Source organism: Garra rufa, chromosome 7, assembly GCF_049309525.1.
Source record: "Garra rufa chromosome 7, GarRuf1.0, whole genome shotgun sequence".
NCBI classification, from domain to species: domain Eukaryota; kingdom Metazoa; phylum Chordata; class Actinopteri; order Cypriniformes; family Cyprinidae; genus Garra; species Garra rufa.
The window spans coordinates 36,270,324-36,285,341 of record NC_133367.1 but is presented as its reverse complement, the minus strand read 5'-3'; the positions used below and the strand labels follow the sequence as shown (position 1 = coordinate 36,285,341).

The following is a 15,018-nucleotide window of genomic DNA, read 5'->3' as shown; positions in this document are numbered from 1 at the left end:
CATGTTCCATGGAGATTTTTTGTAAAATTCCTACTGTAAATATATCAAAATGTAATTTTTGATTAGTAAAATGCATCGTTAAGAACCTAATTTGGACAACTTTAAAGGTGATTTTCTCAGTATTTTGATTTTTTTGCACCCTCAGATTTCAGATATTCAAATAGATGTATCTCGGCCAAATATTGTCCTATCCTAACAAACCATACATCAATAGAAAGCTTATTTATTGAGCTTTCATATGATGTTGTCAAATTTAACCTTATGACTGGTTTTGTGGTCCAGGGTCACATTTATTTAGAGGAAGAAAAACGAATCTGTCGAACAAATCTGTTCAGCACTACTTACGTTCTACTAACGTTACAATGTTTTCGAAACTCAATCCTAAGAGAGTCAGTCGTCGCGTTCACGTTTACTTATGACGTGTAAGATCATTTTATAGCATGCCAGCCATAAAGCTAGACTTTTGAAATCCATCATTGGCTGCGTTTCTGCACTCATAGTCGTGGTATGCTGGAGTTGACCAGCTGTTGGGTCTCAACAGCCAGTTGTACCGTAAAATCTAATTTATGTATGTTGTGTCTTGGCCCAAGATTTCCATTACATTTTCGCATGCCGTTTCACATGCCAGGTTGTACACGTCTAGTAACGTGGTAATATAATCCCACGTTTAAGTACCTGTTTACTGTCCTTATACTGCTGGTACTGCTTATAACAATAAAATAAAACTGGATGTACATTGTTTAATTTCCACGAAGATATAAAGTGCTTCCCAGAGCATAAGAAACCCTACTTGCTAACATGCTGATAATTTCCTGATCATTTACGCACCCCATGTCATTCAAGATGTTCATGTCTTTCTTTCTTCAAGTGAAAAGAAATGAAGGTATTTGAGGAAAACATTCCATGATTTTTTAATATATTGGACTTTAATGGGATCAAACAGGTTGAAGGTCCAAATTTCAGTTTCAATGCAGTTTCTAAGAGCTCGATCCTAAATGAGGAATAATGGTCCTATCTAGTGAAACGATTGGCCATTTTCTGAAAAAATTTAAAATGTATATACTTTTTAACCACAAATGCTTGCCTTGCACTATCTTGACCTAATGCTTTATGCAGTCACGTTAGAAAGGTCACTCGTGACGTAGGTGGAAGTACCAACCCAGTGTTTACAAAGCAAATGTGCAAAGAAAGTCAAACGGCCTTTACAAAACAAGGTAAAACAATGTTGTCGGATGATTCTAAAGTTGGCAGAGAAAATTCGCATTTTTGAACCTGAGGACACAGACGAAGAACCATGTGTTACTTTTCCATTTAGTGGACTTCAGTGAGAATCAGCTGAAGAATAAGGGTCTAATCTAGCAAAACATTTATACATTTTCTTACATTTTCTATCTTTTTGAACCAAAGTACAGAGACTAAAACTAACCGTGTGTTACTTATTCATACAGTGGGCTTCAATGGGAATCAGCCAAGGAATAAGGGTCTTATCTATATCTAGTAAAGCAATCTGTCATTTTCTAAAAAAAAAAATAATAATAATAATTTGTATACTTTTTAACCACAAATGCTTATCTTGCACTAGCTGGACTTAATCGTGTTGGAACGCAAGACATAGGTGTAAGTACTGACCCAGTGTATACAAAGCAGATGTGCAAAGAAAGTCAAACACCCTTTACAAAAAAACGGTAAAAAACCCCCCCCGATGTCGAGTGATTTTGAAGTTCACTGTGAAAATGAGATGGAGTTTTTCGCCCTACCCTACCTTTTTGAATCGAAGTACACAAACGAAGAACTAACCATGCATTATTTTTCCGTATAGTGGACTTCACGCATAAAGTAATCATGTTGAAACGCTTAATGTAGGCGGAAGTACCAACCCAGTGTTTAAAAAGCGAACGTGCAAAGAAAGTCAAACGCCTTTTTTTAAAAAAGGTAAAACTACGATGTTGGGCCATTTTCAGCTTAGCGTTTTTTATTGAACCGTTGTACACAGACGAAGAATTAACCATAATATAATGCGTGAAGTCGAGCTAGTGCAATTAGTGCATTTTTTTTAGGAAATGACAATGTTTTGTTTTGCAAGATAAGACTCTTATTCCCCAGCTGTGATCGTGTAGAGTTCTTCGAAGCTGTATCGAAACTACATCGAAGCTTTTAAATATTTTGTGATCAGCCATTGACTATGGCAATAATAGAATCAATTAATTTCTAGTAACTTATTTAAATTGAGTTCTGCTTAACCAAATTAGCTTCCGAGTTTACATCACAAATATATATTGAGTTTAAATAATTAAAAAAAAATTTTGAGTTAAACCAGCGGTTCTCAATTCCAGTCCTCTCCCTATCCGCCATAAATAATTAAACAATAAATTTAAAATGCATTTATTTACAGCTGCACTTATGTCACACTTCTCTAGTAAGTTTCATCTGTGTGTGAAGACGCTGCATGCGGTGGTGTAGTGCAAATATGTGAATGAATGTTTCGAAGTATAGTAAACAGACTCACTTCTAATGAGCTGGTTATCTGAATCGGGTGTGTTAACTAAGAGAGACATGCAAAATATGCAGAGAGGGGGGCGCGAGGACTGGAATTGAGAACCGCTGAGTTAAACGAACTCATTTTATTTAACAAATTTCACTGTTAGTGGAGAAAAATCCACAAAAACCTTAATTTCACAGTCTTGGTCACATTGTGCATGATAATGAAATTCTCTTTAAACTTCCATCTTAAACGTCTTCCAACCCAATCAATTCCTCAAGGATAAAATCAAGTCCCACCCCACATATTTTCAGCTTATTATATTAGCAATAACCGTGTATGCACTCTAGCAGTTGGTTAGCCTTGCTTGGCTCCTGCTGTGTAATGTCATTGACAGATGAGAGTCACTGTATCCCTGCATAAATATCAGGAGTGCTTGAAACAGAGGTGGTCTGGTCGCCCGTTTCTCGCTGCAACTCTATATTCATTAGACTAATGCTTTAAATACTGATGTAGCCATGTGCTATGGGTATAGATATTTTGGTTTGTTCTTACACATTCAACCAGGGGTATGTTCCAGCACTAATGCTGCCCATATCCACACAGACATAATACGTCATTAGCCCTATTCCATTACACTATTGCAGGCTGAGCGACAATGGAAGGCATTATTATTGTAATATCATGTGCTTTGTACTGTGACGTTTTCTCACCTGTAAATGCGACAGCATTGCATTCATCAATCCTCGAGTGGGATCTTTTAACAAGATGTGGAGAGGTAAATTACCCCTGGGTACTGGGACATTTGTGTAATGAACAGACAAAAAGGCTTTTCTCATTATCTTCTCATCTAAAGAAAGAAGGGATAACTTCTTTTGATCCGGCACTGATGTGTGAACTTTACGATCTGGAAAGGCTCCTGTAAGACCGTGTCATAATCTTAAATGACTCTAGCACTGCTCTGGAGAGGTGCTAATCCCACCAAAAGATTCAGTTGCACAAATTCACATCTGAAAGGATCTGAGGGCCTCCCCTTGTTCCAGCTGTTTCTTGACTGCTCATGCACAACCTTGGTTTGCATTCGAAACACCTGGAAACTACCTCACAAGGTTAAAGGTCTACAAAGTCATCTATACCTTTGAGAAACATTGTTGTTCCCTCTTTCACCACTATTACAACTTTCCCGTGGGGCTTTGCCACTTATGTCAGCTCTTGGCTTGGAGGGTGTGTGCTCAGCGAGAGTGGTATCAGGCTTGCACAGATATTTTGATTGATAGTAGTGCTTGCTAATTTTAGCGAGCATGTGAGCGCATTAATCAGTCCACTCACGCAGGGACAGGGAGTCCAAAGTTTCTGTACTCATGTCTGGCCAGGAAGAATCTTTATGAATTGGACAAAACCCATTTCGGCACCACTACTGATGTAGTGACCCAAGTAAGCGTTTTTGTTCCTGTAACGTTCTGGGCAAATTCTTTGAACTTTGAGATTCTTTTTAATAGCCACTTAGTTTTTTTTTTTTAAATAGAAATATTAACCAATTGCTTGAACATTTTCTAGTTTTCTTAATCTGAATCAAATGGGAACCATACACTAACATTAGAAGAATTGTTTGGATAGTCACTTGTTGATGTCTAGTACCTGTTGAGGCCGAAGGTTTACATACACCTCGCTGAATCTGCAAAATGTTCATTATTTTTCTAAAATAAATGCAAAATGCATGCTATTGTTTATTTAGTACTGACCTGAATAAGATATTTCTTATAAAAGACATTTACATATAGTTAACAAGAGAAAATAATAGTTGAATTTATAAAAATGAGTCTGTTCAAAGTTTACACACACACACACTTGATTCTTAATACTTTGTTACCTTAATGATCCACAGCTGTTTTGTTTGTTTGTTTAATGATAATTGTTCATGAGTCCCTTGTTTGTCCTGAACAGTTAAACTGCCCCTCATTCCACAGAAAAGTCCTTTAGGTCCCACAGATTCTTTGGTTTTTCAGTATTTTTGTGTATTTGAACTCTTTCCAACAATAACTGTATGATTTTGAGATCCATCTTTTCACACTGAGGACAATCGAGGGACTCATATGCAACTATTAAAGAAGGTTTAAACACTCACTGATGCTCCAGAAGGAAAAACGATGCATTAAGCAGATGCATTAAACTTTTGAGCAGAATGAAGTAGAGCAGAATAAATTAAAAGAAAAAAGATGTAAATTTGTCTTATTTTGCCTTTAAGTACTGGCCTTCAGTATTCCAGAAGATACTTACATGTTTCACAGAAGACCAAATAAGTTCAATTTACACTGATCTTCAAATCCAAAAAGTTCTTAATGCTCTTAATACATCGTTTTGAATTTGTGAGGATTCTTCTGAATTTTTATAGTAAAATCATTCACATTTTGCAGATTCCGCAAGGTGTATGTAAACTTTATTACTGCGTACATTTAATTGATGAACTGTTATGTGTCTCTCCACAGTACCTCTGGAGAAAAGCTTGATAACAAGTCTGCTCCTCTGGTTGGTGCTCATGCTGGAGTGGGTCAGAACCTGCTGCTGAGTCCTGCCAGTCTTCAGCTGGCTCAGCTCCAGGCCCAGCTCACCCTACACCGCCTCAAACTAGCCCAGACCACCAATACTGCCGCCGCAGCCACTGTCCTAAACCAGGTTCTTTCCAATGTGGCCATGTCTCAACCTCTCTTCAACCATCTCCGGGGTTCCAGCATGGCCCAGGCTCACAGTGGGGCCTTTCCGCCTCCACCCATAGCCTTCCCACCACCAAATGCTGCACTGGGACAACTGGTTGGTAGTGGCTTTGCCACAAATCCCACTGGAATCAGGCCCACTAACTACAGTGGGGTGTCCAACCAAAAAGCAAGCCAGCACAATGATTTCGGAAAAAAGGCTGGAACGTATTCAACAGACACAGATCGCCGCTTGCAGTTCGGATATCTGGGAGGAGCTTCGGTGGTTACTAGTAAAACATGTGATGGTGGAGCACAGTATGGTGGAGCTTCTACACAACCCAGAAACAACGTCCACAGTAATTTTCAAAGAGACTTCTACTCCTCGGAGGCACCAGTACAACAAACTGGTTTCATGGGAGGAAGCAACGAGCAGAATCTAGGATCTAAGGATCAATGGAAAGGTCCGATTAACTTGGGGAAGATGGATATAGGTACAGGAACTGCTTCTGGTGGTTGGGCACCACCTGGACCAGGGTTTGTGGCTCAGAGAGCAGAGTTGTACAACCCTGAGGAACCCACAGCAGATCCAAAGTTCAACTCAACATGTGGTCCAGGGATCGGCCCACCCCTTGGGCAACAAGCAGGATTTCAACAGCAGCCGCAGGTTCCCCAGAGTGAAGAAGGGGTGACCTTGCAATTACAACCCCATCAGTTCAACGACTATCACGGGATAATACCTTCGCACCTTCCCCATCAGTGCACCATTTGTGAGAAGAAGGTTTACAACCTGAAGGTGAGTAGATCTGGCTTGTTGGCTGAGATTGAAGGAAAACCAACCTCAAACATGGATTAGCATGTACGCTTACCAATGTGATGTGTTTTCAACTACTCAGAATTTTGATTGGATCAGACAGCATTTAGGACTCCATTGCCACCTGTTAGCACTTTCCAATTGAGATCTTAGGTGTGACAGAATCAAATATATGTTAAACAAGACATTCACTATTGTCCTACATGTGGCAAATGTATGCAAAGCTTTGATTTCTGCTTATGAACTGCGTACCGTATCTACATAAGCTCCAGCATTCAGTCCACAGAATTGAAATCCAGTTGGCCTCGACAGCGGCAACTGTTTTTTCCAAACATTTCTGCAGAACTGAGAGGGTTTTCGTGATACTCGGCTAAAATGGGCTCATTGGTTACACTAGGGTGTGAATGCTTTTGTGGCAGCTGGCATGTGTCGAGTGGAGGCAGGTTCAGAGGGGGGCGAGGACGCAGTTGTTCTGCAAGAGTTTGCCGTAATCATATTCGTCCTCAACTATTGCTTGCCTTTTCTCCGCTGCGAACGTCTAGTTTTCTAATTGGCCCAGGTTGCGGCTACGCCAGGGGAATCTCTCACTCTCATAGAGAAGGCTCATAGTGAAGTCTATCTGACAGGCGTATCATATGTGTGTGCTGTTTTCAGGACTGGGACCAGCATGTGAAGGGCAAGTTACATCTCCAGAACTGTTCGCTCTACACCGAAAGGTGAGTACAAAGGAAAATACCATTTGTGTCATGTTACAACATTCGTCAATTGTGAGGCAATGTATTTTTAAGTGTCCTATGATCTATGATGGTGATAATCAACCAGCAAACTCGGATGCATGGGCATAGAAACGAGATACTTTTAAAGGGCTTGTTTGTATGTGGTCTATTTTGATCCTTGCTATGTACCGGTCATCGCCTGTGATACTCTTGTTAAGCATTTTATGAGTACAGACTATCTCCGTAGTAAACGCAGAGTTATTTTATAAAGAAGTCTTCTTCCATATAGAGAGGGTTGTGACCTGAATTCGAGCTGTGTCATAAGATATAGTCAGACCAGATGCACTGGGATTTAGGATCTAAATGCAGTGCTGTCCCTTCACAGCCCGACGCTCGGAGCGGTGCACTTTCCAGTGTCGTCTGAAGGATGTCTCAACATGGCATTGAGTAACACTATGGCGTACACGTCGGCTGCCAGTCAAGGTAAGTCAAATCTCCTAATTTGTCCTTCAGTGTAAGTGCTGAAAATTCAGGAGACTGGAAGCGGCAGGACGTGATTTTGGAGGACTCTATTTTTAGGGCTGTCAGTACAGTGGTGGGGAGTGGACTATCTACAGACTGGTATACTGAGTGACGTGTGCTAATACCAGATTTTGTGTTTGTCAGAAACGATTGAAAGACTTTGCACTGGTCAGCTGGTTAACTCTTAGTCTATAGATTAGACGTTTAGGCCATCTGTATACAGCTGAGGTCAAATGTTTACATACACCTTGCAGAATCTGCAAAATTGTAATTATTTTAGCAATATAGGAGGGATCATACAAAATGCATGCTATTTTTTATTTAGTACTGACTTAAGTAAGATATTTCACATGAAAGATGTTAAATAGTCCACAAGAGATAATATTTTCTTTTTCTTTTTCTTTTTTGTTTAGTGATTGTTGTTTATAAGTCCCTTGTTTTGAACAGTTAAACTGCCAGCTGTTCTTCAGAAAAATCCTTCAGGTCCCACAAATTCTTTGGTTTTTCAGCATTTTTGTCTATTTGAACCCTTTCAAACAATCACTGTATGATTTTTGAGACCCATCTTCTCACACTGAGGACAACTGAGGGACTCATATGTAACTATTACAGAAGGTTCAAACGCTCACTGATGCTTCAGAAGGAAAGCATCAGTGACCTGAAGATGTGATTTTTCTGAAGAACAGCTGGCAAATTAACTGTTAAGGACAACTATCACTAAACAAAAAAACAAACAAACAAACAGCTGTGGATCATTCAGGTAACAACACAGTATTAATAATCAAGTGTATGTAAACGTTTGAACTGACTCATTTTTATAAATTCAACTACTATTTTCTCTTGTGGACTATATGTAAACATCTTTTATGTGAAATATCTTATTCAGGTCAGTACTAAATAAACAATAACATGCATTTTGTATGATCCCTTTTATTTTGGTAAAATAATTAACATTTTGCAGATTCTGAAAGGTGTATGAAAACTTTTGCTCTCAACTGTACTAGCACATAAAATGTATAGTGTATATATATATATATATATATATATATATATATATATATATAAAAAATATTAATGTTTAATTTTGTACTCGGAGACGTAACCAGGTTTGTCCAATATGTTGACAAAACATGTCCTTTTTCTGATACCAGCTGTCATCAACTAGCATTAGCAAGATGTAAAACATGGTTCATTTGTGTGTATTTAATAAAGCTAACACTCTTACTTTTTAATTCAGTTTCACTTACTTAAAAAAAACCTTTGTATTATTTTCCAAGTATCATTTGGTTGCAAATTAAGTGACCTCATGTGGTTTTGAGGAACAGTAACATAAACTAAGAGCTACTGGCTATTTACTGTTCCTCAACTTCATGTTTCAATAGGAAATACATCAACACGCAGACAAAAATACTTTTGTCAAACTGTTTAATGGGGTCTAACTGTTTAGTATTTCCTCAATTTACTGATTAGATGTATTTTACACAATTGTAGCCACCATTTATTATTAAAAACTGCATATATTTGGATCTAAAGTGTGCTATTTCCTGTTTTCTACAGATGTTTCAACTGGAAGTGCTTCATATTTGCCTGCCACAGCCATGAAGTCATTTCCTCTCGCAGGGGCGGGATTTACTTCGCACCAAGTAGGGGCAAAGGTCAGAACTGGGCAAAAACAGATATTTATGTACTTATTTATTTATTTGTTTACACTACCAGTCAAAAATGTTTGATTTATCTAAAATAGGAATCTTTTGTAACATTATAAATGTCTTTATCATTACTTTGGATTAATTTAAAGCATCCTTGCTAAATAAAAGTATTAATTTCTATCATTTCTTTCCCACAAAAAATATACTGACTCTAAGCTTTTGAATGGTAAAGTGTGTAATGTTACAAAAGTTTTTTTTTTTTATATTTCAGATAAATGCTGATCTTTGGATCTTTCTATTCATCAACTGTTTTAAATATTAATTAATAATAAATGTTTCTTGAACAGCAAATCAGCATATTAGCATAATTTCTGGAGGATCATGTAACACTGAAGACTGCAGTAATGATGTTGAAAATTTAGCTTTGATCACAGGAAATAAATTACACTTTAAAATATATTCAAATAGAAAGCAGTTATTTTAAATAGTAAAAATATTTCACAATTTTATTGCATTTCCAGTCAAATAAATGCCGGCTTAGTGACTTCTTAAAAAAAAAAAAAAACATTCAAATTCTGTTTAAAAACTTTTGACTGGTAGCTTATTTTAAATAAGGTTCACATGATATTTGGTGTTGACTTTTTAAAAAAACGTGATTGATATATTCAAGGTCTTTATTTGTGAATGTTTATTGGCTTATCTCAAAGTGTTGTTCTTACCGCCTTTAGCTCATGGGGTTTGTAACAAAGCCAAGAGTGTTGAAGAGCGCACTATATTTAGGTCTTACTATTTCGTTGACGGACAGATTACTTAGTGCTTATTATCACGGGCTAACGGTTATTATTCGAAGGACAACTGAGCCATCTTCACCGCTACACCTCGTTGGAAGCCAACATTATTGTACAGCTCAGTCACTGCTTACAAATAAAGAGTGTAGTTCGGTAGCATCATTTCTATATCTACTGTATCAAACTTTAACTATATAAATCTAACCATGCAGGCAGTTGTTTTGTTGTCGTGTTGCTGTAATGAAATGGGAGTAACTCAAGCCAGACCGATGGTCCGGTGTGAAAACGAACACTAGTTTTGTTGTCCAGGGACTTTATTTAGCAGGGTGATCAGCCTCCAGATTTATCTTTTTGCCAGACCTGCCAATGCCGGGTGACTAGAAAAAAACAGCCACCCGTGATATAAACAGTGTTGGGAAGGTTGCTTTAGAAATGGAATAGGTTACAGGTTGTGGTAATTGTACCAACATTTACAGTTTAAGTTGTTGATTTTGGAAGTAGGACAAAAAGAATTAAAGCTGCAAGCAGCGATGAACGGGCCCTCGCACCCGGGCTCACCGCCGACCAGTGGCTTTAGGAAAACAGCAAACGGTGGGCAGTATGCTTTTAATACAGTAAATGTAGAAGAAATATGTCAAAAGTCATTTAAATGTGCCAAACTTGCCGCTGCCAGCTGGTGGCGCTATGCCTATAACTGATTATTGGCATGTAGATGTGTTCAGGCCAGCACTTTCATCAAACATATGAAGTTTGGTGCAGATTGACCTTGGTATGTTTGAGTTAGTGAAAGATATGATATATCCTGCTGCCAACAGGTGGCGCTGTGATAATATCTGAATATTGGCCTTTTGGTGTCTTCAGGCCAGGACTCTTACCAAACCTGTGAAGTTTGAGGCAGATCGGACATTTTATGGCTGAGTTATAACAACTTCTATGTCTATGGCGAAACATCAAACTTTGTCAGTCCGCCACGGACACGCCCTTCAACGAAAACTCAAGATCTTCACAATTTAACATCTCTAAGGCCTCTAGATTAGACTGACCAAATATAATGTTGATATCATTAAATCTCTAGGAGGAGTTTGCTATAAACCTAACCCCCTGCAAGGACTTCAGATAATGCCAACTGTGAACTAATATGCTACATTTTCCCTATATTCTTATGATGATGATAAGAACATGTAATTCATGATGATAACAAAATGTTATTATTGCTTGCATTACGTCCACCACTTCTGCTTAAATGTCATCGTTATCTGTTCAATTTGTGTGTGGATATTGCTTTGCTGGTGACTCCTGTTATAAGACATCACTCTTAAGCACTACATAACTAAGAATCAATGAGGAAAACGGTGCCCAGTTGGCACATGCATTCACAGTAACCCTCTGCCAGTTTGGATTTAAAGTAGGGATGCACAATATGAAAAATTCTAACCGATACCGATAGCCGATAATTAAGTCCTTCTTTTGGCCGATGCCGATACCAATAACCAATACATTCATATTTTTATATGATAATTTTGTGCACACAGGAGAATGCAAAATCTAAGATCAACTAATGAAAGTAATATTATATATCTGGGTCTAACAATCATAGCAAACAGTCCTGACTCTTCAAAAATGTTTTTTTTTTTTTTTGTGTAAGGCACCACAATTCTAAATAAATAAAATGCTTTGACATTTGTCAACCTGGAAAAAATGAAAAGTGTATCATGGAGTAGGGTGACCATACGTCCTTTTTTACCCGGACATGTCCTCCTTTTTGGCTATAAAATTATGTCCGGGGGGATTTTGTAAAATATCATAAAATGTCCGGGTTTTTACCTCATTTCACTGACCGTCATTAATTCAACACTTTAAATGCAGCCACTGCCCACCGGCATTATTCTGAGGTACCTGTCTGATGACGTGAAAGACCCAATTGTCAAAACAAAACAAACGAGCCATAGAGAAAGAGAGTTGCGACACGCTTTGATCTCGCCGCCGCGCGGTCACGTGGTTCATGGAGCTCTCAATAGTTCCAAACAACTCCGCGCTGTCAATGTGTTTGAATTGGTTTACGTAGGATAGACAGCAGTTTTTCTATATTTGCAGCAACTTCGAGTAATTATTAACACATAATGTGCATTGATTAAGTTTATTGATAACTACTCTGAATACGCTTTACAATCGCATTTTATTCTGGGGAGCGATAAAGAGACATAATTAATATGTTCTCATACTCTTTGGCAGTCAAATGTGACCAAACACCTTAAGTGTAACTTTTATTCAATTAAATAATTGTAATATATAGTTAAGTTCTATTTAGTAAATATTTTGAGGAGTTTACTAAATAATATATGCAATAATGATCCTGACCATTTAAATGAAAACATTTTCTAATATACTATTTATATTACAGTCAGTGTAAAATTAAAGTTAGTTAAATACATTTGAATTTGTATTTGGGCATGATCAAACACTCATTTTTTTGTAAATAAACATAAATTTTTTATGTGTTTCGGTTTAACGATTTAATGTTAAATAAAAAAAGCAATTCACTCGTGTTATTTTATGATATTCAAATATACAACATAAGTGAATATTATAAAGGAAAAGCAAATGTGGCATTTAACATGACCGAAAAGATGAAAATAGTGTTTAAAAAAGACACAATGCAACCAATTGCATTCAGCATACATTTACAAGTCAAGCCCATCCTGGGGAGGGTGTCCTCTTTTTGGATTCTCAGAATATGGTCACCCTATCATGGAGTAAAGTCAGATGTCCAAATGTCTGTGGTAAAGCTTACATGTAGTCCATTCTCATTGATCATATTATGAATGTGTGCAGCAGCCAAATCGTACAAGGCGGGGAATAAAACATCTGAATCGAGATAAAAACATCTCAACTCTTACTGTTCAAAACTCTCCAACGCAGGTCATGTGACATGAACCAACCAATCAGCTTCATCCTTTCCCTTAATAACACTGAAAGCACTGGCAAGGTGGAGAAAGAGCTTATCAAAGCTGTACAGGAATAAACATTTTTAAATAAATTTGATAACAGAGCTACTGCAAGCGATTTTTAATGCTGAAAATATATTTATTCTTTGCTGAAACTACCGCGTCTTTATGGAGAGCGCATGTCATGGCTGCTTAGCAACGGCAGACGCCACTGGAGCTCAAACTACAGAGCGGTTTGGCAAAGACTTTGGGTTTGGAAAGAAAGAGAAGGCGGCGCTTCAGCGTTTTCCACGCGTTTTTAGGTGCGACATGTGAACGGCCCCTAAAACAGATTCACCGCGATGACGACCTCTGAAGTGAGATATAAGATTGTTAAAACTTCCTGTTGGGTGGAGCCTATGACATAGAGTACAAAAGTTATTTGTCTCAGTGAGATCTATATGTGTACCGAGTTTCATATGAATACGTGTAAGTATGTGTGTGCAGTACATCAAGTTTTCTAAATGTGTTCTAGGGGGCGCTGTAGAGGCCCTCTACCACGCCCGGGTCCCAGCCTCTGTGGCGTCCTGATGGCCGCAGATTCCGACGTGTGTGCAAATTTTCAAGAGTTTTTGAGCATGTTAAGACCCCCTTAAGTGCCCGGAAGGTTTAAAAAAATTAAAATAAGAATCCTTAGGAAAACAAGAAGTTGTTTTTTTTCTAAGTAAAAAAAAAACTTTTTTTGGTTGGTTTTCCAGTTTCCCAGAAGTCTTCAAAAGAAGAGCATTTATTTGAAAAAGAAAATGTTGTACCATTATTACATCTTTACTGTCACTTTTGATCGATGTAATGCTTCCTTATTGAATAAAAGTATACATTTGTTTAAAAAAAAAAGACATTTATAACTATATACTACACTACCAGTCAAAAGTTTTTGAACAGTAAGATTTTTAATGTTTTTGAAAGAAGTCTCTTCTGCTCACCAAGCGTGCATTTATTTAATCCAAAGAACAGTAAAACTTTTAAATATTTTATACGGGTTAAAAAGAAGAGTGTTTATTTAAAAAAAGAAAACTTTGTACCATTATTAACATCTTTACTGTCATTTTTAATGCTTCCTTACTTAAAGTATACACTTCTTTAAAAAAGTACATTTATAACTATATACTACACTATCAGTCAAAAGTTTTTGAACAGTAAGATATTTAATGTGTTTTAAAGAAGTCTCTTCTGCTCATCAAGCCTGCATTTATTTTTTTAGATGGTTCAAAAGAAGAGCGTTTATTTTAAAAATAAAACTTTTTACCATTATTAACATCTTTACTGTCACTTTTAATGCTTCCTTATTGAATAAAAGTATACATTTCTTTAAAAATTACATTTATAACTATATACTACACTATCAGTCAAAAGTTTTTGAACAGTAAGATATTTAATGTGTTTTAAAGAAGTCTCTTCTGCTCATCAAGCCTGCATTTATTTTTTTAGATGGTTCAAAAGAAGAGCTTTTATTTTAAAAAGAAAACTTTTTACCATTATTAACATCTTTACTGTCACTTTGAATGCTTCCTTATTGAATAAAAGTATACATTTCTTTAAAAATTACATTTATAACTATACACTACACTATCAGTCAAAAGATTTTTAATGTTTTTTTAAAGAAGTCTGTTTCTGCTCACCAAGCCTGCATTTATTTAATCCAAAGTACAGCAAGAACAGTACAATTTTGAATTATTTTTACTGTTTAAACTGTCATTTTTGAGATATTTGTAGTATTTAACGGTTTTCGATTTGAATATATTTTTAAAATGTTTTTTCTTGTGATTTCAAAGCTGAATTTTTAGCATCATTACTCTAGTCACATGATCCTTCAGAAATCATTCTAAAATTCTGATTTGCTGCTCAAAAAACATTATTATTATGTTGAAAACAGCTAAGTAGGATTTTTCAGGTTTCTTTGATGAATAGAAAGTTCAGAAGAACAGCATTCATCTGAAATAGAAATCTTTTGTAACATTATAAATGTCTTTATCATCTTTTAATCACTTGAAAGCATCCTTGCTAAATAAAACTATTTATTTCTGTAATTTCTCCCCCAAAAAACATTATACTGACTCCAAGCTTTTGAATGGTACAGTGTAAAATGTTATAAATGCTGATCTTTGGATCTTTCTATTCATCAAAGAATGTTTTAAATATTTATAATAATTATAAATGTTTGTTGAACAGCAAAGCAGCATTTTAGAATAGTTTCTGAAGGATCATGTGACACTGAAGACTGGAGTAACGATGCTGAAATTTCAGCTTTGAAATCCCAGAAATAAATTACAATTTAAAATACATTCAAATAGAACGCCGTTATTTTAAATAGTAAAAACATTTCAAAATATTACAGCTTTTGCTGTACTTTGGATCAAATAAAACCAGGCTTGGTGA

The 15,018-nt window shown here is 36.6% G+C and overlaps 1 protein-coding gene across 1 annotated transcript in view; it reads left to right on the top strand.

The window, feature by feature from the left end:
* The window catches only part of rbm20 (RNA binding motif protein 20), an 86,141-nt gene that overhangs the window by 46,537 nt on the left and 24,586 nt on the right, over positions 1-15,018 (top strand). Inside the window, exons 4-7 of the mRNA XM_073843703.1 lie at positions 4,966-5,965; positions 6,638-6,699; positions 7,085-7,182; positions 8,779-8,876. Of these exons, the coding sequence (XP_073699804.1) occupies positions 4,966-5,965; positions 6,638-6,699; positions 7,085-7,182; positions 8,779-8,876 (1,258 nt within the window). The remainder of the gene's footprint in view (positions 1-4,965; positions 5,966-6,637; positions 6,700-7,084; positions 7,183-8,778; positions 8,877-15,018) is intronic.